At 42.2% G+C, this 26,389-nt stretch overlaps 1 protein-coding gene across 3 annotated transcripts; it reads right to left on the reverse strand.

Annotated features, from left to right (window-relative positions):
* Positions 1–13,696: 13,696 nt before the first annotated feature.
* MRPS33 (mitochondrial ribosomal protein S33) lies at positions 13,697–18,443 on the reverse strand. 3 transcript variants are annotated; one of them, XM_061371958.1, is made up of 4 exons: positions 18,300–18,443; positions 17,418–17,496; positions 15,773–16,028; positions 13,697–14,046 (listed from the first exon to the last, which is right to left on the reverse strand). In XM_061371958.1, the coding sequence occupies exons 3-4, from the start codon at positions 15,985–15,987 to the stop codon at positions 13,941–13,943; spliced, it is 321 nt and encodes a 106-aa protein (XP_061227942.1). In that variant the 5' UTR covers positions 15,988–16,028; positions 17,418–17,496; positions 18,300–18,443; the 3' UTR covers positions 13,697–13,940. The 3 variants fall into 3 exon arrangements, with proteins under 3 accessions (XP_061227942.1, XP_061227943.1, XP_061227941.1); XM_061371959.1 differs by lacking the exon at positions 17,418–17,496; XM_061371957.1 differs by lacking the exon at positions 18,300–18,443 and having other exon boundaries at positions 17,418–17,570.
* Between the last annotated feature and the right edge of the window lie 7,946 nt (positions 18,444–26,389).

The raw sequence follows: 26,389 nt of genomic DNA on the forward strand, positions 1-26,389 counted from the left end.
GCCCTGGGAACTCTAACGTGGGTTCGGGCCACGCCTCCGAGCCGCGGCCACGCCCCCGCGTCTCAGCGCCCCCTTGCGGCACCGTAGCGCTGTCGACGGCGCTGCACCCCCCCCCCCTCCCGCTGGATCCTCCCTGGGCTCCGGGACCCGGGAGAGGCGGCTGGAAGGCGGGAGGAGCCCCTCTGAGGCCCGGCTGCAGAGCGGAGGGGGAGGCTGTGGTGGGGTGCCACAGTTGCACCTGCCAGCAGGTCCTGCCAGCAGCGGCCTCCGTGACCGGGCGGGGAGCTCCGCAACGGTGAGGGGAATAAAACCAGGACTCGTGTGCCGGCAGGATTGAAATGAGAAAGAAATAGGGTCGTACGTGCGGTGTGAGCTGAGCGTGTGCTGCAACAAGAGTGCGAGTAGAAGGGTGAATAGCCCACCGGGAAGGGCTGTTCCCGGGGCCGCCGGCCCCTGCACCTGTCTGACGTCGTTTGACAGGCTAGTGTTGCGGCTTTTAGGTAAACCTTTGTAAACACGTACCGTGTGACAGTAACAGCGATACTTCCAAACCCCACATCTCCATCTGAAAACGTCGTGCCTGCTGTAGTTATAAGTAAAATAATTGCTAGAATTGATAAAACATTTTTAACTTTGAGGCGTTAAGGCCTCCAGCTGCCACAAGCTGGTGCTTTATTTACATGGAGTGTCTGGAGTGAGGGAAGGGGCTGGTCTTGAGCTGAGAAGAAACTAGGACCCCTTACTTCTCCTCGGTAACACCTCTGTTTTACCCTCTGGCCAGCTTTGTCCAAACTGGAGGTCTGGGAGCAGATCTCAGTTTCTGAACATGAGTTTCCATCCTGTCTGCACCTTGTCTGCAGGATGGGACACACACTGCCTGCCCAGCAGTCTGACTTACCAGGGGGAAAAAGGGTGGGATCACACAGCGGACCTGCCATAGACTTCGGTCCGCTGTTCAGAAGGACAGAGGAACCAAGCTGGTTGGCAGTGTGTGTTGGGGGAATGCCGCTCCTTCCAGCTCAGAAAGGACGACCTGGAGCCGGCAGCTACTGCTGTCCCCCAAAGCTTGCTCCCTCTGTATCCCCAGTGCCTGTGGCCACCTTCCCCCCAAAAAGGCAGAATGCTTCCATTTGAAGTAAAAAATTGACTGGTGTCTTACCTCTGTATGCTCAAGCACTGAAATGCTGCTTCCACACATAAAGCATTCACTAAATCAGTGTTTTAAGTTGCTTTCTTGCTGAAAAGCTGTTTATGATAAATACCAAATTGGTAACAGTATTTTAATACACTGCAAAGAAAAGCTGATGTATCAGCACAGCAGCAGGATTTCAGAGAAGGTAAAGGCTGTCCTATCACAACCTGATGTATTTTATAGCAGTCAATTAAAATAACAAGTTGAAACATGCAAGTGCAAACATCCTTATCTTTGTTTCATTTCAGTTATGAATATGTAACCATACAACCTCTTAATGTAACAATCCTGATGACAGATTTGAGGTTTATATTTCACCTTTCACACTGGGGGCCATCAATGTGTAAAAACATTTTAAATTCAGTCTGATACCAGTGGTGCTGTAGCTGGTAAATAAATGCAACATTAATTTACTGTATGGGCACAGCAAAACCATGATGGAGTCAGGAATATAAGACCCTGTGGAATGGAGGGAAGGAGCTTCAGGCATGAATTTATCGGAGGGTCTTTCTTGCAGAGAGCTACACACAGTATTAAACGTCTCCTGAATGCAGAAATAAGCCAAATAATCTAGTTAATATTTCAATGGATTTTAATTAATTACCTGACGGGCTATGCTTTCCTGAGATAGGTTCTCCTCCAACTGGTGGCCTGCACTCAAAAAAAAGGCTGCACAAATGTGAGAACCAAATGCACAAACTAAGCAGCTTGCCAAGTTTAGAAATTTCTCTCTAATAGCCACATTAATGAAGAGGATAATGATAAGCAATTCCTCCTATGCGATGGGAATGTGTAATGGTAGTGGAAAATGCACACAGACTCTGGAGAATAACACATATGCTGAGGACTAAATGCTGGGACAAATTTATCTTATCTGTAAAGGAAGAGGTGGTGGAGGCAATAGGAGATGGCTCTTCCAGCACACAGCCCATTGTGGAACAGCCAGCAGAGTAATATAGCCTTAACTAACAGACTAAGTGCATTCATTTCAATGACATTTACTAACAAGGGATAATGTAGTCTCAATGTACAGAATGTAGTCATAGCCCTTGTTTTATTCCCCAAGCAGTTTGTGTCATGGCCATAATTCTAGCTGTGGAATTAGTAGACTACTATCAATCTTCGACTTGCAATACGTTTCTGAATGATTTTAGTAATCTTGTGTGACTTTGTCTCTGAGCTTCTGATATTTTTTCTCAGAAGATTCGCATTCACATTAAGTTATATTTGCCAAGCTTTCTTACTATATTTGATGTACCACCTGAAAACTTACAGTTCTAAACCCTAGTATTGAAACTGGTGACCAGAACTGGGAACACAGCAGTTACTGCTTGAAATACATGAGATAAAAACCCCCAGCGTTATACCAAAAATAAGGAATAGAATACTACTTGAAAAGAAAGTTGTGTAGGAAAGAGAAATAAATTTACTATTTATGCTATACTTTAGTTTGGGGAAATCCACACCTAGTGATAAATGGAGTTTATTTATGATGCCTCACATGATGGTATCTTTGGTCTGTCTGCTTAATCCATCATGACGGAAGATAAATCATTAATAACTGTAACTATTTCTTGGTGATATGAAATCCTGTCTACTGATAATTGGTATCATCAACTTTCACAGATTTTCATTATCAATATAAGCTTTCATTATCAATATAAATCAAAATCAAAATCACAACCTAGATGTGAAAGGCTGTTTTCTGCTATCAAACCCATAAGCCACTCGGTTAATTCCTACAATGCAGTACAGCCAGTTTATCTGGTATAGCAGCAGGTAATGCATACTTGTAAATACAAATCCTGCCACCTCCCATCAAACTCTTAGTTATGCACTGGGGTTAGATCCACCTCTGAATTTTCTTAACTCGAATTCAGATCAGAAAACAAATCCAGCTGTTAAAAGACAAACCCTCTTCAGATAGATTGCCCACTACCAGCACATTCATCTGATTTAACCAATACCTGAACTTCCAGAGAAAAATGTTTTAATGAGTAAGAAAAATTATATGTCTACCTAACAGCATCTGCCTCATTATGAGCATTTGAACATGTCTTTGTCTTTTCACCCAACCAAGAAAAATATTAATGAAATGCTCCAAAACATGAATGTTCAAAATGGAAAGACAGATGTTGATGGAACGCAGATACTAATGACAACAGTCATGTTCACTGTTCTCTTGGCCAGAAAATGTGAAGCAGAACAAAACTTACGCAGTTGTCCAGAGTTCTGTCATTTTTGATTACTAGTCAGAATAATGCATACTTAAGAAAATTACTTTGCTTTCTAGGAAAAGAATGTTAAAGACATTTGTTGAGAAAAAATAACACCTGATTTTTTTTTCCACTTCCCTTTATCACCTATATCGGTTTATTATCCCCCTCACTTTGATACATACTATACATCTTATCATATCTCTATGGATAGGTGTCTGCTCCAGTGTGAAGCAATAGAGTGAACAAAGCTGCTTTATTTTTTTTCTGCTTTTTTTTTTTTCTCTTCTCTTTAAACTACTCCTGCACAGAGCTCTTGTATTTTTATCTTTGGTAGCTTCCTGAGAACTTCTAGGACACAAGATTTATCATTCTGTGATGCTGCTGAACTTCAAGCATTCATACCTTCGCTGAGAAATTAGGTAATATTCAGGTGCTGATTTGAGCTTTGCAGCTGAACAGCCTCAGCCGTATTTTATTCAGTTGATGGGGACTTCATTGCCCTTTGCTTTTAAGTGAAATACACAAGCAGAAGTGATGAGAATGGGTGGAGACTAGGAGAAAAAAAAGAAGTAGGGAAAAAGGAGAAAATGCGAATCCCCCAGATTCTTTACTCAGTTTTCATTCTACCATTAAAAGCAATGCTGATCTAACAGCTTTCTTTTCTATACAAATAATAATGTATTCTGGATCTTCTTGTAATGATATTGTAAGTATTTACATAGTTTTCATTTGATTCCAGTATAATTTATTTTAAAGTAATTATTTATAAAACTATAATTTCTTACAGTTTATATACCACAGCCCAAACCTTCAGAAAGTAAACCCAAAACATTTTCCTTTGGAGACAACGTGTGGGAGTCAGGGAGCAGGGTGATGGGACAGGGAGCGACTTTGCATATAGGACCCTTCGTAAACTGCATGTTTGGCCTTGCAAGAACAAAATTCAAACCTGCTTCCTTCCTTACCTGAGCACTGATTTTAGGGTCCAGCAATGTATGTGCTGCACTGCAGTGCTCTGCCTCTCTCTCTGCTGGCTTTCTGCCTTCCCTCATGTGCTAGCATGAGAAGCTAAAGAAATCACACATTTCATTGAAAATAAAATAGTATAAATACTGACAGATATGGCATATAAGGGACCACTGAGAGAGAGCATGAGCCCTGAAACCACTATTGAGGGAACAGAAGTAGCAGCCAGTAGAAAAGGAGGGGAACCAGTAGAAAAGGAGGGAAAAAAATTAGGTGGAGAGAGATCACAGTGGAACTAGGCACTGGAGAATAAGATGTGGCTCTCCTAGGAAATGAGAAGCAGATGAAAATAGGGAAACAACAGAGTAAGGAGCACTAATTTTCCTGCATGACGTACTTCGCTGAAACCAGGACCAAATCTTAATGTTTGAGAAGATTAGTCAAGACAAGATACCTTAGCATCCCTTGTTGTTTCTTTAACATAGAATCATAGAATAGTTAGGGTTGGAAAGGACCTTAAGATCATCAAGTTCCAACCCCCCTGCCATGGGCAGGGACACCTTGCTCTAAACCATATTACCCAAGGCCTCGTCCAACCTAGCCTTGAACACTGCCAGGGATGAAGCATATTCAGCTTGTTTGGATATCTGATTTCTGAGTCGTTTGTGTTGGATAGTGATAAGCTGATCAGCTTTAAAGACTGTATAGTTTTAAGTTTCTCACATTATTAGTCCAGTGTGAACAGTCATATTTCATAACTCAAACCCATCCCATTTAGGCACAAAAAACTGCTAATGAGATTGAGTGAATTCCAAGAAAGGAAAGGATACCACCTCAAACAAATTATTTTGCTGTTCAGAAAATGACTGTTCATTTATGTTGAAGGATCTTAGGATTTTTTCTTCATAATATCCATGCTAGCTGAGTTTCTCCTGACCTGAATAGCTGCTGTAATTTGATTCTCCAGCACTTTACAGACAGGTTGGTAACTCTCTACACCTCTGATCTAACAACAGTTTTGACAGGAACTGCACCTTTCAGTTTCTAGCCTCTTCACTGAGCAGGAAAAGTCCTTTAGGGGTGGTATTGGCCTGGAGTAAGGAAATTGAGAGTCCAGAAAGGCTAAATCACATGAATCAAAACCAGAAACTGCAGTTTTGACATGGACCAGAGAGAACATGGTGACTGATCACAGTTACTCAGAGCAAAACTCCATGTTGCTGGAGTTTCAAGAGTTCTTCTTCCTCGGTGATAGGTCAAACAGGATGGGTGACCTTTTTAAATAAACGCTTATATTGTAAAATACACATTTCATGTATTTAAACATAAGTGTCTTTTGCTGACAGAGTCAGTATCACAGTTCATAATCCATCCTTGTCTTTTAATCCTCGCTACCACCAGAAGAACATAAGCCTCACAGCATTTAGCCTCTCCCATCAAGGCAAGCTGCCTGCTAACTGTGTGGGAAATGGGACAGTCTCATAACCATGCTGCTATATTCTCATTGCTCCTGTGAGTATACACTTGGCCAAAGGCAAAATTTCTGGTGCAGTGGTCAGTGACCTCTTGATGCTGTGGATTGCTTGAAGCTTGCAGTTATGCTAAAGGCCCTCGGATGTGGTTACTCCATTTTAATATAATATGACTTCTCTCTCCAGAAGACACATTTGTTTTGGTAAATAAACACAATTTCTGTTACCCCCCTCTAGGGGAATTCTTCAAAGCTCCAACTTAGATCTTTGGTTTATCTTATTTTAAGTGGTTAGCATGGCTAGTCAATACCCTACTATCTGTCCTCAGAGGGCATTAATGTTTATTAATAAACTTGATGATGCTATCAAACAACTTGAGTTTGAAAATACAGAGACCCATCACATTGTTGGCTGCAATTGGTATCAGGCAACAGGGCAGTATTTTGGCAAACAAAATACACAGCATGTAAGCAGAATGACTGAGTGCAAAAGCAGAAAAATAAAGAGGCTGCGGTGTTAGTTTCTGGTTGTTAGTAACAACTCTGGCATTCCCTAGCCTCATTAGTACTTTTTGTTTTATGTTGTTCATTCAGAAAGCGTTTGTGAAGTTTAGAGCTTGTGAACAACGCTTACTTGCACATCAGTTGCACCAAACAGACCCAAGACAGACAGCCAAGAAATAACACATGCTGCCTCACAATGCAGCCTGCCTATCAGTCACCTCCCATCTACTCACACAAGAAATATCATCTTTCTAGGTGGCATCTGCACTGCCTCATTCATGGGCTCCTCTCTGATATAAATGTGTCAGTTTGGACAAACCAGCTAAATACTGCTTTAGGTTGAAGTCTTCATGTAAGTGCTCCTATGCCTACAAACTGAACCTACAGACTGAGCATAATGCTAAGAATCATCAGTCATATCTCTCCTACATAAGTAAAATGCCAGCATAAGCTCTGGCATCTTAGAAATAAGTTTCTTAGTAAAAAAAAAATACATGTAAAAAGCTTCTCTGTTAAGTAGCCAGATTGCTACTGAATGCAATACTCTCGCACCTTTCATATCATCTCTGTTATTGCCTGCTGATCCCTCTGAGCAGCAGCTGGGTGCTGCCTGTCACACATAGACTCCTTCCCATGCACATACAGAAATTAAAAATGTGGTACCTTGTCCAAAATAGTTGCTGGTTGTAAATAAGTCGGCATCACCCAGATGCACAGCACACCTCGACTGTACCACTCCAATCTCTCCGTAGGTGAGGCCTTCCTTAAGCTCTCTGCAGAAACCAACTCGTGGTACCCAGACAGCCTAATACGATTCTGATCAACACTGAATATCACTGGGGAAGCAGCTATTGCACGCATACATATGATAGTCTCTAGAGAAATGTTTCATCAGTCCTGTACTGAAGAGATCATCATTAGTCAAAGGCTAAAGGGGCTACAACCCTGTATGCTTGGCACAGGATTTACCTAGCTGTTATGTGGAGGTAAGTCCCATTGATACCAATTGGAGATGCTCAATATTCACACAGCTTCTAAAGTTAGACCACTTCTGTGTGTGCTTGAATCTGGAATCACATTTTAGACATCCACGTTTGAAAGCTGGGAGCCAAGGGACCCCATTCAATTTCATCCAGGCAAGACTGCAATGGAAACTAAGGAATGTGATGCATTTGCAATTACGTATTTGCATCGACACACTATTGTGTGTGGCAGCAGAATGGATTTTAGACTTTCTGGACCTCAGGTGGTTTTTGCTCCTAATACCATTAAAAGCCTATTTACTGAAACAGCCCATAAAGCAAACATCAGACCCACAGAAACAACAACTGAAGTGGGAGAGACCCTCTGAACTCCATAAAATATTTACAAACAGCTTTAGGAGCCCTGGGATGAAGTAAAGTACTTTCAAGCATAGACAGAAAACCTAATGGATATAAAAATCCCTTTTTAGCTCTTGGTGAGATTTGTTTTCACAGACCTAGCTATGATATGAAGTCATCCAGTCTGCCTCCTCCTCTTCCAGCAGAGAAGTGGTCCCAGTACTATGTTTTATAGCACTTGGCTCAGCCTAGCTCTGTCTGACTCAGACAACAGAAGCCAAACACACTTCTTGGGAACCTTCTCAGTTTTTCTAAATATTTCACTTTGGGGAATTTCCCCCAGTATTCTACTCAGAACAATTCAATACAGTATGTATAGAGACACTTTAATGTCATGGTTGTTATCCTGTTCATTTCATATTTATCCCCTTGGACAGCCCTAAGTAATTCTTCAGCCAGTGTGGTGGTGATGTCCCTCTACCATCTGTCTACAGTCATGCTCCTCACCATTGGGACATGCTATAGTTGTGCTCTGCTGTGACTGAGCCTTCACAAGCAATTCTTTCAGATGTTTTCGTGTCTGTTCCTTTCTTTCTGTACTTAAGACATATTATTACACCTCAGGAAAAGGACAAGGAAAAGTGAGGAGGAGAAGGAAGTGAAAAGATGAAAATGCCTTTCTTCATGCTACCCTAGCTCTGCAAGTACAGAAAAATCTTTTCTAAATATCTGGCCCACACAAATCACTAAGTTTTACCTCTAGGATTTATGATATGGGTTTTGTTTTAGTATCTGCTTCCTTTTATATACCTAATAGATTATTAAAAAAAAAAAAAAAGACTCTTTGAGGTTTCCGTTGTGGTCAGTTTAGAAAAGTGATGCTGCCCTTAGAAGACGTTAAACAGGGGGAGTTTCTGCCCTCACACATCTTAATATCAAGATGACTAACAGAGAATGTCCCATTGAAGGATTTTGTTTCCAGGATGTACACCCAAAGGACTGTATCAAAAGTGTCACAATCAGTTACAGAGAAGAACTGAGTCTAAAGGAATTGGAGATCCCCACAGCATTTGTTTGCTTTGCATTTGCATTCGTTATCCTTTGTGCTTTAAATGAAAGAAAAGAAAGCACACAAAACACAGACATTCCCTTATCAAAGCAGCCTTTCAGGTTATGAAGCTTTTCCAAATCATATGGACTTCGTTGATTGATGTTTTTATAAAATGATCCTATAATGGCCTCCAAGCTCAAAGTGGTAGAGGAATATGTACACAGATACTTTAAATTCTCAAAAAAAAAAAAAAAAAAATCACAGTTTAAAAGTATGTGTGATATTTTACATTATTTTTGCTTTCTGACCAAAGATGTTTTCAGCAGTTGAAGTCTCTAACATCTAATGCAGAACAGGGAACAGAGTAACTTACCCCAGCTTATTTTATGTGTTAAAAATATCATCAACTGTTGTGTACAATCATCTCTCTGAAATAAAGCCCTGAAATACACAGAGGTACAAGTCCTACCATAACCAGACTAAGCTGCTCTTTACACAAGGTTCTCCTGGGGTAAATTCTCATCCGAGAAGCAGCTTACCCTCATGATGCTATTCACCAAATGACCATTATTCTAATTTTATTCTTGAGGAAACACACGCAAGTAAGACAAAACGTTTGTCTAAAACCATAGAGTCACTCAGTTGCATTTCGCTGACCTGCATAAACTCAGCACATTGCTTTAATAAGTAGAATTAACTCTTTCTACATGAGGAAAAACTACTTTCAAGTTAATACTTTCCTAAGCAGAGCACATATTTTAACACGCTGGTACCTTTGCCAGAAAGCAAGACTGGTTTTGTGGGGTTTCTTCCCTTTCTCCATTACAGTCTGGTCATATACAAGTGGATTTCTGTCTGTCTGCAGGACTTTCAATAGTAAGAGGTTCTTGCAATAGTTTCACTCCCTATAGGATACATACAGCAACTGGGGCAGCCTGTTTACAAATAACTCGTGATTATCAAGGCAGTACTCAGCAGCTATGACTGTATTATACCAAAGTACAATTAAAGACAGACATAGAATCATAGAATAGTTTAAGCATTGTAAAATAAGGAAGCAGTAGCTCTTAATAAAGCTGTTCAGGATTGGGAAGAAATTAGGGTCAAACTCTCCTTGGAGATCAGCTAACTAGGTTTATTCCAATGAAGAACTGAAATAGCCATCTAAACATCTGCTGAGGACAGTCAGCTCATGCACTCAGGAAAAGAGTGACTTTCATAACAAAACACAGCAGAATTTGAATGGTGAAAAGAATCATAGTAAGGGGAAAGCCAGAAATAAAGATCTAATTGAACTTGACTATTTGTACATAAAATGGATATGCCACTGTACCAATAGCTGTATAAAGCATAAGCATTTCCCTCCTTACCCCTCAGAATAGAGCTGAAACACTCCTTCCCCTCCTAAATACACATACTACATTAATACCTGGCATGATGCTTCAGGGTTGAGTTCCAATTTGTCTAGACCCTAACAAACATGGTCTTCTTCAGGCAATGTCTGTTCCTAAATGACAGAGCATAGGTTAGAAGTGAGACAGGAAAGTGCCTATTTCTGTTGCAGCTATGAAGAGGAGAAGGCTGTATTTTCTGCAACAAAATAATTATGCTAACACTCACAGCAAGCAGTGGATTATGCTGATATTAGGATATACTCCACTAAAGGCTGAATCATCGTTATTTTACGGTGGAGCCTCAGGGAGGGGAAAACATCGTTCTTGAGAAAATCTAGTTCTAGTAAATGAGTACCACAGAAGAACATGAAAAAAAATCAGCAGCAGAACTTTTCTTATACTGCGTCATACTTTTTCACTCCATTCACTTGGCTTTCGTAAACGCTGCAAAGATAAAAATCAGCAATTCGCTCCAGTTGTCTCACATGTGTTTACTTCACAGGCACTTCCATTGGTTCTCTCCCTTTTTGAATAGACTGTTGTAAGTATCTTCCCAAAGTATGTACCCAGCATTGTGCTTTGATTCTAGAGCAGATTTGCTCTGTCAGGTTGTAAAGGGGATCATTCTAGAGGATGAGCCAAACAAGCCTTTTGCTTTCCTGTTCATGACAGGAACTTCTCAAAATCCATAAATAGATAGGTGGCTTGGAGTGGACAAGGAAGAACAGATTCAGTCTCCAAACCTAATTATCTAATATTACACTCCTGAGTCCATATCTGTGTCTAGCAAGGTTCACACTAAGATACAGACTACCTGTAGCATTCATTGCTACATCCCTCCATAGGCTCTATAGATGTTCTATCCTTAAGTAGGCTCAATGTGGATTCAGAAGCATAAGCGTGGCCCATCATGCTGTGTAAGTATTTCATTTATCATTATATGTGTACTCATAACCAGGTCTTCACACATACACAAAGTTTAAGGCCATGTATACTTAATTTACTAGAGCATAATTCACTTTCTGATGCATGCACACTTTCTCTCTCTTGCATGTTTATACTATCAAGGCTTTAAGTGTTTCACAGGAACAACAGAAAGAAAGATGCTGTTGATTTTTCTTCTTCACTTGCAGGGAAGACATCTTCATTGATCTTAGACATAGCTGTCGTAAGTACAATCACCAGCTGTCCAAAGCTGCTGCAGTAATTCTGCTGAAGAGGTTCAGACCTTGTCTTTTTTCTTCACCAAAGCAAGCAGCTGCACAACTTCACCCCTCACAGCCATAGGCAGAAGCACAGTGTCTGGCAGCAGTAACCTTTCTACTCTGGAAGTTCTCTCTCTCATCTACATGGGAGTACATGGCTTCATGTTGTTCTTCTTTCTGAAGAGGAACTCAGGGGAACCAGGCTGCATCCCCATAGCTGCACATGTGTCCCAGGAAACAAGTACTTCTCAGAGGGCCCATCATAGGATCTGTCCACTTCAGTACCAGACAGGGCACAGCCCATAGACAACTCATAGAAAACTAAAATGCCACAGGCACATCAAAGTTGAGCAAATGTTGTAAGTTACTAAAAGGGTTTTAAGTAAGAAACTTACTGCTACAGTATAGATTCATATTTTACTAACTTCCATGGTGTTCTGTTGATGAAAAATACAGGTGCTTCACCCACAACACTGCACATACCCTACATTCAGCTTCTCTTTGAGGTTAGAAAACCAGGTAACACTTAGTAACAGTACTGATGAGGAACTACAAAGCTCACCAGAATCACCTTTAATACAGTCAACACCTCTTCAGTTAATAATCTCAGTGACATACAGCGGTTGAGATGTTACAAATTTATGTAGATCCGCTGATTTCAATGATTAGACAGATCCCTTCAAATACATTTAAACAATCTTCATTTAGAAATACCAGGTTAGTACTGCTCCCTACTTCAGAACGCCTCTCTATGCAAAATCAAGCATACCCCAAGCTAACTGTGCAAATACTGTCTGCTGCAGTCACGTTTTTAATAGGTGTTCTTTACTACCTCAAGGATGTTCCTCAAAGCTTACATGTTCTGGAAATTAAAGGATGCTGTTTCACAGTACACACAGCAAGATGCACATGTGGCCAGACAGAGCAACACAGATGCATTCTCTATTTTCTATTCCCTGACAGGGACTGAGGGTTAAGAGAGGTAGATGCATGCAGTCATTAATAATAGCCACACTGAAGTGATAGCCACCCTAGTGATAAACCCATGTACTGAATACCAGTAAAACTGTTCATCACCTTATGAAGTATTTCATATGCATCCTCCAAGCAAAATAAATTCAAAATCCTTTTATTGCAGAAAATATCATATTACAATTAGTAGGGGGCTTTCAAACTGGAAAACAGGTTGAGCCCTTGTATTTCAGCCTCTTCAGTTTCAGCATCTAAATATTCAGGATACCATGAAGAGTGCTTTGCGCAGGCAATGGATCATGAAGTATTGCCCAGTACAAAACACAGAACAAGAGATTCTAACTGTTGACAGGTATTAATCATTTAGCTTAAGTAAGTTTCAAATAGAATTAGTCATTTAAGAGTCATAACACTGCATGGTTTAGCATGCTGTTCGCTTATCTTTACTTGCCCAGCCTGAGTAGCTAGATTTGCTGAAGCCTTAGGCTGTAAGCCATAGGCTTTCACCTAGGTACTGTTTTGGCTGGAATTTTGTTAGTAATTTTTCTAGTAGCTGGTACAGTGCTGTGTCTTGTCTTTAGTATGGGAAGAATGTTGACAACACAGTAATGGCTTAGTTGTAGCTAAGAAACATTTATCTGAGGTCTCGGGCATTTTTAGTGTCCTGCGCTCTGCCAATGAGCACAAGAAGCACTGCATCCATGACCAGAAGCTGCAACTCAAAAAGATAAAAAGGGCCTGCCTGTGTGGAGACAGAGAAAAACATCCAGTAAGTGGTTAGAAGACCCCAGACCAAAAATCACCATCGGACTAAAAAGGCATGCAAAGAGCCTGTAAGGGCAGGTATCTAAGTCATAAGGGTATAATTACCCAAGGATTTCTTTGTCGGGGTCCCTCTCCAGAAGCACCCAGCTCAAGCTGTCCCCATTGCTGTACCACTGATTTTTTCCAAGAATCAAATGTCTGAGACTCTGCTGCAGGAAACCTCAGGCCCAGTGTGAAGGAGAGGAAGTACACCGGAGAGTGTGTGTGAGCTAAGGGTCAAAAGGGGCAGCAGCCATCAGCTCACTGAAATGGACTCCAGGCCTAGCAGTTTTAATTCTCAGGTGGTGTCTTTAATGGTGTATAAAGGCTCCGGCAGCAGCTTTTCCCCTAAGACCACCAGCAACTTGGAAAAAGACTCCAAAACAATGAACACTAAGGCAGCCTGAAGTGAAACTCCTTGTAAAAACCAAGATGATGAGAAGAAATAGAAGCAGGAAACCTTACTTATTTTGTTGCCACATGCAAAACAGTGCTGATATTAATCCAAGAAAGTAAAACAGACAATGAAAAGGAAGTTTTCCAGATCCAGAAAAACTGAAGGAGCTACAGGTGTTGGCAAGAAAAACATGGAGCACTTTTTTTTTTTTACTGTTGTTTTTAATACTTGGGTACGAGAGGGCTCTGACAAACCAACATCTTACCTATGCAGTATATTTAAACTACAGAAGTTCAAAGCCAGTAAAACCAAAGACCCAAGTGCACTCCTGAGGTGGACTCCAGTATTCACAGTGTGTTTCTCGTGCCCCACACACAGCTCATACGCCAAGCACTTTGTTCTCCATCATTTACAGAGTAATTCATTATATTATCCAAGTGGCACTATTTTTTCTTGAGAGCTCTCTTTCCTTCTCCCTTCTTTGGTTTTTCCTTCCCACGGAGCTTTTTCAATCGCCTCATCTCCTCCTTAAAGTCCTGATGCTCATCCCTAGATGGGGAAGGAAAGCAAAAGAAGTTTATTCCTTGACATGCCCAGATGTGAAAGGTTCTTTGAACTGTATGGTAGTGAAAAACAAAAACTCAAAGCTTTGTTGAACAGTGAAGTCCATACTGAAACTCACTGCAATATGTTCAAAGTTAACTGCTAGCAGTAATTTTACACTGAATAACATAAAAGATGTCTTCTGGTACTTTCACAACTAACAAGGTTGCCCTTTTTTAGTAACAAATGGTGTGTGCATACATATATTATTTCCATTGCATTTGTTGATCCACTGCCTTTTAAATGAGCAGTAAATATAAAATCAGCAAAAGCCAAGAAAAAGAATTTTCCACTTTTTATCTAGCTCAGAAGTCTAGTAATAGCACATTGTGTTTCTGTGCTAGATACTACGTTTGGGTCATTAGCTTCTAAGAAAATGGGCATGCTGAGCAGTAATTACAATACATAACACTGCTCTCAGGTGACTTCAAGAATGAGTTATGAAGAAAGCATCAGCTACTGATACAATCTTAATAAGAGAATAAAACATGAAGGAGGATGAAGGGGCTGGAAGAGATAATGAATCCTCAATAATGTTCTAATAAACTATTTAATCTCTGTCCCTGTATTTTTCAGTGGGAACATATTTTTCACAAGTCACAACTGCATCTTAATAGCCTAAGACTGCTGTGCTGATATTTTCAACACAACTCTTCTAAAAAGGAGACAAAAGGCTTGAGAGTTATCATCAGGCCCTGCTAGTCTATAATTCTTCATTACATACTTCTGACCAGCAAACCAGATCTCTACAAGCTCTCTGTATACAGAGCAGCTAGAGAAGAAACTTGACATTAGGAGAGGAAAGAGGAAAAAAAAAGCATGTCCCTGAGGTTTTCTGTGTCAACAGACAGCTACTCTAGAAACTGTTCGCATGCCTACCTAAATCAAGAGCATCCTGGACGCAATCCCTGATGGTTACTATTATGACACCAGCAATAGGAATTAATCTGTTTTGACTTCACAAGGTAAGCAGCCTCACTTCTAAGGGATTTCTTTAAGGCTACCTGACTGAAGTCAACTGCATTTGACTCCTGCTGATGTTTCTTAGCAGTGCAGTTTTTCCTACTTGAGACTGTGGAAATTCATTTAGAAATTAGACAGCTGGCTTAGATGAAGCTGGAATTAACAAGGCTATTTAAAACACATTTGAGTTTCATTTAACTTATTTTAAAGGCTAAAAAAGACCCTCCAGCCCAACTGACTTCCCTTCTCTTAAAATTTCACTCATTAGCTGTTGAATGATTGAGGAATATATGGCAAGACTGTCTTAGTGCAATTTTTGCATTAAGGTAACGCCACCTCTTTGCAGCAAATTCATGTGCTATATTTGGAACTACAGACCCGTTTCTTGTCTATGAGAAAGCTCTATTCCCCACAAAGCCAAAACAACAACTATTTCTTATCACTAGTTGCTCATAACTACACCTACAGTCTTTCTCACCAACAGTTCTACTTATGGTAAAAGTTACCTAGGCAATAGTCACTTATTTAACTCTCCTTCCCCTCAGTGCAACAATCAGGTGCATATTTCCATACATATTTTGAATTAAACTTTTTTCTAAGGTTTATCTTTTCCTTGAAGAAAAAAAAAGGCACAAAACTGTAACAGAACTCACTCCCACCCCTTTCCCATCTCCAGTCCTGCTCCCATCCTTGTAAGCACAGAGATTACCTGTAGAGGCCAAAGTAACGGAGTTTCTTCATGAGGGCATAATAGGTGTTATGAGGAGGATACCAGTCATAGACCTCCTCCCTCTTGGCCAGAGGCTGCTCACTGAATAACTTTACTACTTTCATAGATTTTGAGTCAGTAGGCCTGACAACTTCTCCAAATATCTGAGCACTCAGCCGGGCCATTCGAAGGGCGTAACTGGAAACATTGGACATCTCCCAAGGTGAAACAGGCACACATAGGCAGGAGAACCTTCCTGCAAAAAGAAACAGAAAAGATGTTTAACTCTTAAGATGGCTGAGTATTGCAGGCTATTCCAGAATTGAGACAAACAAAATTACTCATCATACACAGATCACGTGTCTGAAGTCTACATTCCTTGCATGAAATCAGTCTTAATTCTGACTACATAACCTGCATATAAATAATGTCCACACTAATTCAGGTACAACTACCAGACTAGCTAGGACACCACAACCAGTAATATGGACTATAAAGTACCTACACCATGGCTGGTTTATTAGGAGATCCCACTCAGCTCGTTTAAGGCTACCTTTAAACTCCAGTCACAGGAACAATTTCAGCATGTACTCTGCCAAACATGGTGCCCACTGTGATGCCTCTGACTTCTACACAGGCACAAGGTAAGAGACAGCTCAAACATATTGAGGGAGCAACCTGAAAGTTTTTCCTCATGAAAATGTGTCACCCTATTTAAAACATTGCATGAGCATTGTTAACAGTCCGTTTAGCAAAAATGGCCTATTAACTATAAAAATGAAATAAATGATGTTTTGCTGTATGAATAGCACAGATCTTTCCCATCTCCATTCCCTCCCCTTGGTAACTTCCATCAGCTTTGTCTCCATTCTCTTTTCTATCTCTCCTGATATTTAATCTTCTGAAGAGATGAAAGAAATCATTTCCCTATGCTATTCTTTTGCCAAGAAAATCCCCCATCAGCAGCTTCCCATTCTCTTTCAGCCATCTCCAACTTAAAGACACCTCTCAACAACAATACTCTGAGTATAAACCCATTGATATTAGGCCACCAGAAACACCTGCTTCCTCTTAAAGGAGTGCAGAGAAGGCTTTTCTCTCAGCTTTCCTACCTCTCCCCATTTTTTCACTTCTATCTTTACTCTTTCTTTGCAGAACAGGATGCAGTGAAGACAAGAGTCCCCTAATCCTGTATTTGAAGTTGTATGTTGCCTGTACTGTGCCGTTTTGAATAAATGATAAACGTTAAGTCTCCAGACAAATCAAATGTGCTTTATTCCAAGCACACTACATGCTAAAAGTTTAAAATTCTTGTTTTAAGCACTATTGCACAGCTGATTCCAGAAGATTAGCGTAAAAAAAAGAAGTAAAAGAGCGCAGACAAGACTACTCAACAGGGCTAAATCCATTTTAGCATGATCACAAGGGGCCTGTTGTTTAACACCACAAATCAGAAGTATTCATAACCCCACTTACATACATCTGCCCACTGGATGTACAATTGCCTACTTTTGATTTACTCCTGTTAGCAAAGGAGTAGAAATAAAACAGGAAAAAACAAAACCCAAGTATGAAAATAATACAAGTAATCTGAGACAAAGAGAATAATGGGAAGAATAACAAAATGGAAATCGAAGTGTTAGACCTCAAGTTAATGCAGCAGGAATAGCGAGAGAAGACAGAAGCTCTTAAACGACCGCAGGGCAGCACTTCAACTTGATCACCTATTCCATGGGAGGACTATCAGTAAGTCTTGCTAAACCATCCCTTTCAGACCCACCAGTCCCAGTTCCTACACTCAGAGGTAAAATGCCAAATTGTCCCCAAAACTCGTCATCACATCATCACTCTGAAAGTACCACCAGACTCAAGACAAAGCTTGCTTAATCTCTTCCAAGTGCAGCCTTAAAGTCAAATTGCCTGTAGCTCCTAAATGATGCAAACCAGTGGGCTGAGGGTTCTGCTTTTCACTTCAGAATCGCTAAATGAATATATACAGCCCAAGCCGAGGCTGGATAACTCCTTTAACCCTTGCCACCCTAAGAACGTTTGAAAGAGAAAAAAGGTGAAGGCTACGAGCTCCTAAGTGCCAGAGCTATCCAAAGCCTCTTCTGCGACAGCCTTTGGTTCTGTGAGAATATACCAGCACATTCCTGTTCTCATCATTTACAGCAACGATATTTTCAGGATCACCTACTGGTAATGCACACAGTGCTGCTTCTTCACCTGCCTCCCTCTCCCTATTGCTATCCAAAGTCTTGCCTTTCCATCCTAGGCTGGGTTTTTACTTCCCAACTTGCTGGCTTGCCTCAGACTGCTTCCTTCTCACTTATCGCAGAAAGCTCCGTTTCCAGAACGACTTCTGATTTTCCCAGACCACACCGGGAAACGCAGGCAGCCCCATTACACCGCCCGGCCAGGGGGGTGTACCAGGCCAGGCAGGGTCCCACACCGCCCTCCAGCGAACCCCGCCGCATTCAGCTCCACGGCCTGGCTCCCCTCCGGGAGGACAAGCGTGGAAACCCACCCGCGATCTGCAACCGCACTTCAGGGTAACCGCCGGCAGCGGCTCCCGGGTGACAAGAGGCCTGCGATCCCCGCCCGCCAGCCCCAGTGTCCAGAACACGGCGCAGGCTGGGCCGAACCCCCCAGGATCTAGCGCGGAGCCCATCTCTCCGCTTGTGCCCCCAGACAGCACTTCACAACCCTCCGCCCTCCCCGGCAGCCCCCGCGCTAACCCGCGGGCAGCACGGCACGGGACTGCACAACGCGGCCGGTCCGCAGAGCCGCGGTGAGGGCCTCCGCCGAGGTGCACGCGCAATGGCCTCCCCGCTGAGGCGTCGCGGCGGGTGACGTCGGGCTCCGTGAGGCGGGGCGGTCGTTGGGGGTGGCCGTTAACCCGGCTCGCCAGGCTCTGCAGGCGCCTGAGTGAACGGGAGTTACGGTGTTATGGTTGTAAGCCAAATGTGTAATGTCATCAAAGAATGAGAATTGGGTTTGGCAGGCTGGGTGTCTTTCTAGAAGAGCTGATTGGCATTAAATAACATTTCCTAGTCTTTACGTGATTTTCCCTTACCTTTTCCATGTTTGCTTTGGATCAGCCTAGTGGCCTAGGCACTGTCCTCACTTCTCTTTGCCTTTTTTGAAATAAGGATGATCTGTCATTTCTCTCAGTCCAAGATTTAATAAAAATTAACATCCTGTGTTATCTTTAGCCAGTTCTCCAAAGATTGCTACACAAAGGTTCTCTAGATAGCCTAATTTTAAAATGTTCTGTATCACACAATCACAGAATGGTTTGGGTTGGAAAAAACCTCAGAGTTCATCCAGTTCCACCTCACTGCCATGGGCAGGGGACACCTCCACTAGACCAGGTTGCTCCAAGCCCCTGTGTCTAACCTGCCCTTGAACACTGCCAGGGATGGAGCAGCCACAGCTTCTCTGGGTATCCTATGCCAGTGCCTTACCGTGCTCACAGGGAAGAACTTCCTAAGGTGTAATCTGCATCTCCCCTCTTTCAGTTTAAACCCGTTACCCCTTGTCCTGTCATTGCACATCTTTGTTAACGAAGTCCCTCTCCAGATTTCTTGTTGGCCCCTTTAAGTACTGGAAGCTGCTCTGAGATCTCCCCGGAACCTTCTCTTCTTCAGGCTCCACAAGCCCAGCTCTCTCAGGCTGTCTCCATAGCAGAGGTGCTTCAGCCCTCTGAGCATCTTTGTGGCCTTCTCTGAACTCACTCCAGCAGGTCTACGTACTTACTGTGCTGGGTGCCCCTGAGATGGACACAGGACTGCAGGTGGTATTTCATGAGAACAGAGTAGAGGGGCAGGATCACCTCCCTCAACCTGCTGGTCACACTCCTGTTGGCACAGCCCAGGTTGGTTTTGTGGGCTGCAAGAGCACACCGTTGCGTTACACTGAGCTTTGCCATCTTATTGAACTTAATACTTGTTCGAGTAGGCTTTGTTTATCATCTCCGTTACTCACTAATGTACTAAAAAGTGCTACTTTTTTTTTTTTTTTTAACTAGATAATAAAGTGCCTCTTTCGTAATCTTTCTAAGGACAAAAGAAAGTTTTTACCACTTTTGCCAGTTTTGCTCTATTTTACTATGTCTGTCTAGTCGTACACCTCAGCATTACTCTACTCCCCATGTTACCATCTGTAGTTCATCACTCATGCATTTTCTGTAGCCTGAATTTTTTGTATACTCCAGAACATTTTTTTTCCTATGGTTTTGCCTTTCCACATTGCTCTGTGCCAGGCTTTTAACTTCTTAGTGTTTCTGTCACCCTGCTGCTGACCCAAAATTGTCCTTCAGCCAAAATTGGCCATTTTGTTAATTAAGCAATCACCATGACTTTTAGACTATGGAGTAAGATCGTAAGAATTCAAAGTTACATTTCTATCTCTATTTTTGAATCATAGTTTTCTCACAATTCCTCTTATCTTGATGGAGATAGTCTTTCTGAAGCAACTCTGTGTGTGTAGGAGAATATTTCCCCAGCTGGGATTGTCCTTTTTCACTCATTATAATCAAACTGTGATCACTGGCTCTTAAGCAACCACTGCAGGTTTGTCCCATGATTAAAATTTTAAACATTATGAGTTCCAAAATATTTTTTCCATATGGACTGGAATAACTTCTCTCATAGAAAATAAGTTTTAGAAAATCTAAGAGCCACAGCTGCTGGATATTTAGGGTGTTTTCCTCATACAGCTCCAAACTGAGGATACTTTTTGTGTACTGGAAGAATAAGCAATCTGACTCCGTAGCCATCTCTACTCCATTCCACCCTTCCTCAGTGGGATTAACTGGGTCAAGTTACTGCCTCTGCATTTCTGAAATAATGGTGGTGGTTTATTACGTACTGTTACCTTCTTACATCTCCAATTTTCTTTGTTTAAAAGGATTATGGGAAAATATTTTCTATATTCTAATTGGGTAAATCATCCTGTCTGTTTCAGTAATTACCTCAGTTTGACCTCATTTCTCATCATCAATTAAAATATCCAATTCTTCTTGCAGGTTGCCCACACTTAGAATCTTGACCACTGAAAAACATCTTGTTTTCCTCAAAGTATTGATTTACCTAAAAATGGACCCAGTAGCATGGTTCTGGTTCTGTTTCTGGTTTTCTGCAACTTTATCACCCTGGGGTCTGATTGTCTGAAGTTATTCTCCTGAGCTTCAGGTCAGAGACATTTAGTGGGTTAGGCTGAGGTGAGAACTATGGCTCTTCCTGATCAGGGCAGTAGCAAACTGACTTTCTCATTCATAGTTACACATCACAGGTCTGGATCACTAGGAAAGAGTCATAATACAAAGATTTTCTCTTTGGAAACCAGCATTATTGGCTTTGTAGGCTCCAGCATGGCTCTTTTGGCATGATGGAAGCAAATACATATATGAACAATTAGTGAATTTCTTATGGCCTTTTTTCCCTCTAAAGTTAGTTGTTTCTCATGCAATAACATGCAAATATTATTAACAACAATGAAATAAAAATGTACACTCACAGGAGCATTATTTTTGTTATTATATCACTGTTACTGTGGTTATGAGGTACAAAGCACCCAGCCAGGGTGAGTGTGCTAGGGAGTAAGGCAGTGTACAGACACTCAGGAAAGAATATCAAGGTCACAACAGTCAACAAAGTGACAACACATCTGCAGATTTGCAGAGGCAGAGCATGGTCTGTTCTGCAATCCATGCAGCCATAAATGGCCTTATGCACTCCATCTGACTGTATCCCTAGATTCTGCCAGGGTGTTGAAGCTCACTGGGGAATGTCCTTCATCCATGGAGGACACTGTCCAAGTCACTTTTCCTGACATGATGGGCATTGTGAGAACAGGTTAGATAGGCCAGCCTGGCTGCCTAGAGTGCATCCCTGGGAGTAATTAACACCAGCAGGAAACTGGTGGCTGCCCTCCTGTTTTAGTTGCTAGCTATCTTCAGGATGACAGCTGAACTGCTGTCCAAGCTCTTTATTTATGTGCTTCCAGTCGCAGAAGGTACTGCTTTGACGAATTTTTTAGTTATCACCATGGGGAAATTAACAGGAGTGGACCACATTTATATTCCACTACTTCATCCCTGTGAAGCTAATCTGAACGTGCACAAGTCCATGGGTCCTGATGAAATCCATCCGTGGGTCCTGAAGGAGCTGGCGAATGAAGTTGCTAAGCCGCTGGCCATCATATTTGTCAGGTGAAGTTCCCGACGACTGGAAAAAGGGAAATATAACCCCCATTTTCAGGAAGGGGAAAATGGATGACCCAGGGAATTACAGACCAGTCAGTCTCACCTCTGTGCCTGACAAAATCTTGGAGCAGATTCTCCTGGAAGGCATGCTAAGGCACATGAAAAACAAGGTGCTTGGTGACAGCCAGCATGGCTTCACTAAGGGGAAATCCTGCCTGACCAATTTGGTGGCCTTCTGTGATGGGGCTACAGAACTGATGGACAGGGGTAGAGCAGTTGATGTCATCTACCTGGACTTGTGTAAAGTGTTCGACACTGTCCCACACGACATCCTTATCTCTAAATTGGAGAGGCACCAATTTGATAGGTGGACCACTCAGTGGATAAGGAACTGGCTGGATGGCCACACACAAAGAGTTGTGGTCAATGGCTCAATGTCCAGCTGGAGACCAGTAATGAGTGGTGTCCCTCAGGGATCGATGTTGGGACAGATCTTGTTCAACATCTTCATCGCTGACATGGACAGTGGGATTGAGTGCGCCCTCAGCAAGTTTGCCGATGACACCAAGCTGTGTGGTTCGGTTGATACGCTGGAGGGAAGGAATGCCATCCAGAGGGACCTTGACACGCTTGTGAGGTGGGCTGATGCCAACCTCATGAAGTTTAACCATGCCAAGTGCAAGGTCCTACACCTGGGTTGGAGCAATCCCAGACACAGCTACAGGCTGGGCAGAGAAGAGATTCAGAGCAGCCCTGCGGAGAAGGACTTGGGGGTGCTGGTCAATGAGAAAATGAACATGAGCCGGCTTCAGTGTGTGCTTGCAGCCCAGAAAGCCAACTGTATCCTGGGCTGCATCAAAAGGAGTGATCAGCAGGTCGAAGGAGGTGATCCTGCCCCTTTACTGTGCTCTCATGAGACCTCACTTGGAGTATTGTGTGCAGTTCGGGTGTCCTCAATATAAAAAGGACATGGAACTGTTGGGACAAGTCCAGAGGAGGGCCACAAGGATGATCAGGGGGCTGGAGCACCTCCCATATGAAAATAGGCTGAGAAAGTTGGGGCTGTTCAGCCTGGAGAAGAGAAGGCTGCATGGAGACCTCATAGCAGCCTTCCAGTATCTTAAGGGGGCCTATAGCGATGCTGGGGAGGGACTCTTCATTAGGGACTGTAGTGATAGGACAAGGGGTAATGGGTTAAAACTTAAACAGGGGAACTTTAGATTGGATATAAGGAGGAAATTCTTTCCTGTTAGGGTGGTGAGGCACTGGAATGGGTTGTCCAGGGAGGTTGTGAATGCTCCATCCCTGGCAGTGTTCAAGGCTAGGTTGGATGAGGCCTTGGGTGATACAGTTTAGTGCAAGGTGTCCCTGCCCATGGCAAGACGGTTGGAACTAGATGATCTTAAGGTCCTTTCTAACCCTAACTATTCTATGATTCTATGATATTGCAGAATGGTGGGGTGAGTATGGAGGTGGGGTGCATGAGAGCTACACCTCCAGTTCCTGAAGCTGGTTGTATCTAGACTGCTATGCAAAGCCACCTGTCTAATCAGACCAATGTACTACTATTTATGTAGGGTAGTAAGTGTGTGTGGAGTCTTTCAAACACATAAAATGAACGACCCCACTCTGAGGTTTTCACAGTCCTCATTACATTTGACATGCTAAAGGCTGACCTGTTATGCTGATAACAGGGAATAGAAGGAAGCAGCAGAAGCAAACCGCAGGAGCGGGATTGTGGTGAGCTGAATTCTGTGGATGTGTTGTTAGACCTTCCTGAGCTTTTTCGTTTTAAGTAGAGCAAGGCGTTTGGACTTGTCAGCAATTATTTAGAGGAAAATCAGTGCAAACAGGTGAGTAAAAAGGTGTAACCTTAGAAAGGAGTTAACATGAGAGTGAGTTGACATGGGGCTGGGAGAGAACATGAGCATTCTCTGCATAGGGACTGTTGTGAAGGAAAAATCAAGGGGGTGGAGAGACATGCATGGAGCACATCAGAGTAGCAAAAAAGAGGAAGAGAGCTCATGATAAAGCACAAGGAAGTCCTTTTTACAAACAGTTGGCAGTAATTTGTTCTGGAATTCTTTATTTGATCAATAGTGATCTGGAATTACTTATCTGGTTAATTCCTCTTGAGTATGTATTTTAGTTATAAGTGAATGTTGAATAGCCTTAGGGTAGCTTCTTGACAAAGTGCAACACTTGAGCCTCTGTGAGTTTCTTACAACTATCATGCTGTAAGACAATCTCTAACATTTTCTTGTTACAAATATTGACGTGAGGGAATGAAATCATTATCTGAGTCAAGTAGAAAGACCTCTGAGCATTTGGGAAAACTACATTGGCTACATATGTGTTTAGAATACATTTGTTGTTCTTCTTTTATGTGATCATGATTAATTGGTGAACTTCAATTGTATTTTTTTGCGCAGCGTTTCATGCTAAGCCATGGAGATGTCCAGCAATGCAAATTGCTCTGGAGAGCATGTCTTGTTTTAAGGCATTGATAGACTCTAGGTGGACATTCGAAGGCTATTTTGACTTTAAAATAACTCTTCAAACCAATGTCACAGAGTGAATTCTGCTTATATACTGCTGCTCCGGCTATGTAACACTGGAAACACTTGGGAGGGAGATGCAGCACAGGAGAAAAATAGGAATTATTTTTCAAAGCCAGTTGGCATGTGGAGTTTATTGCTTTCCCAGTCAGCCAGGCTGTTGAGTCAGCCTTCTTGCCTCCTGAGGAAAGAGAGCAAGTGCTCTTCCTCTCTGTCAAGATGATATGATATTGACAGTTCTCCAGAAGAACTGTAGCATGTCCATTTTTAATGGAAGACGAGCTGTTTGGCATGAAGCTGAACAGGCAAGTGAGGGGAGGATGCTGTAGATCTCCACACATTTACATTGTCATTTAGACTGACTAATTTGTAGTTCAACAATATGTCAGAATAAATGACCAGTGATAGGTGTAAATGAAGTACTTAGGACTGAAGAGAAGAAATATTTCTCAGTGGTTAGATCAAGAGACTGGGAATGAGAGTAGTTGAATCTTGGGGTTTTGTAGCTCCATTCCTAACTCACTGGATGACCTTGAGCAACTTAATTAACCTATCTGCCATTTCATCCCTCTGTAAACTGGGGATATTAATGTCTGCTTCAGATATGGGTTGTGAAGAACAACTGATTCTTAGAAAATGCTTCAGCTTCCTCTCGTGAAAACATGCTGCAGAAGTAAAGCATTCTTGCTATTTTACCAACAACATGAACATAAAACTTTTAAAGGCAACACTAACAGACACATCTTTCTTGGCTGGAACAAAGTATTGCAAGGGGGAGGGAAAAAAAGGAAAATTATGAAAATGATGGAATCAGCTGAAAAGAGAAGAAATAATGGAGACATCTAGCTTACTGCTGATAAAAGCTCTTTATAGTTTCTCTTCCATCATTCCTTGCAGAGCTCATCTGAAAGGACATCCACTAAGGTTTTCAAAAAGGGTCAGAGGAGCTGTCCATCTCTAGCTCTGTTTGACCAAGTGTAAAAATGAATAGCGAATAAAAATGCTCCAGCAATAATACTTTCAAGAAGACATCCATCTCTTAAGCAGAAAATCCAAGGAGAGTGGTTGAGTCTGTTTGACTTCACATTTCTGTTTCTGCATGCTGAACTTGTCAAGAACCTGTATTGGATCTAGACCTCTTGGGTTTGTGAGCTATTGCCTCCTGTAAGTTTCAGCAGACTTTGGTATTGCGTATCCCTGTTGACGTCAGTGGTGTATTCCAATGGAAATTTCTCTCTGTGTTTTCCTGGTTCACATCATAGAATCATAAAATCATATAATGATTTGGGTTGGAAGGGATCTTAACGATCATCTAGTTCCAACACCCTGCCATGGGCAGGAACACCTTCCACTAGACCAGGTTTCTCCAAGCCACATCCAGCCTGGCCTTGAACACTGCCGGGCATGGGGCAGCCACAGCTTCTCTGGGCAACCTTTTCCAGTGGCTCACCACCCTCACAGTGAAGAACTTCCTCCTAATATCTAATCTAAATCGACCCAGTTGTCCTTGTCCTAGAAGTACTTGCCCTTGTAAAAAGTCCCTCTCCAAATTTCTTGTAGGCCCCCTTTAGGTATTAGAAGCTGTTTTAGGGTCTCCTCTGAGCCTTCTCTTCTCCGGACTGAACAAGCTCATCTTTCTCAGCCTGTCTCCATAGGAGGGTGCTCCAGTCCCCTGAATATCTTCATGGCCTCCTCTGGACTCACTCAAGCAGCTCCATGTCCGTCTTGCATTGGGGGCCCCAGAGCTGAACGCAGGACTGCAGGTGGGGTCTCAAGAGAGTGGAGTAGAGGAAGAGAATCACCTTCTTGACCTGCTGGTCATGCTCTTTTTGATGCATTCCAGCACATGGC

This window comes from Neopsephotus bourkii, unplaced genomic scaffold (genome assembly GCF_033783945.1).
Source record: "Neopsephotus bourkii isolate Nb327-2 ecotype Australia unplaced genomic scaffold, CSIRO-AGI_Nbou_v1 NB_1589, whole genome shotgun sequence".
Classification (NCBI taxonomy): domain Eukaryota; kingdom Metazoa; phylum Chordata; class Aves; order Psittaciformes; family Psittacidae; genus Neopsephotus; species Neopsephotus bourkii.

What these genes read in the sequence shown, in the direction of transcription:
- MRPS33 (XM_061371959.1), bottom strand. Translation starts at nt 15,987, where the DNA reads ATGTCCAATGTTTCCAGTTACGCCCTTCGAATGGCCCGGCTGAGTGCT. An exon ending in CGTTACTTTGGCCTCTACAG is followed by an intron (nt 14,047 to 15,772) that starts GTAATCTCTGTG and finishes TTCCCCATCTAG; the next exon opens with GGATGAGCATCAGGACTTTA.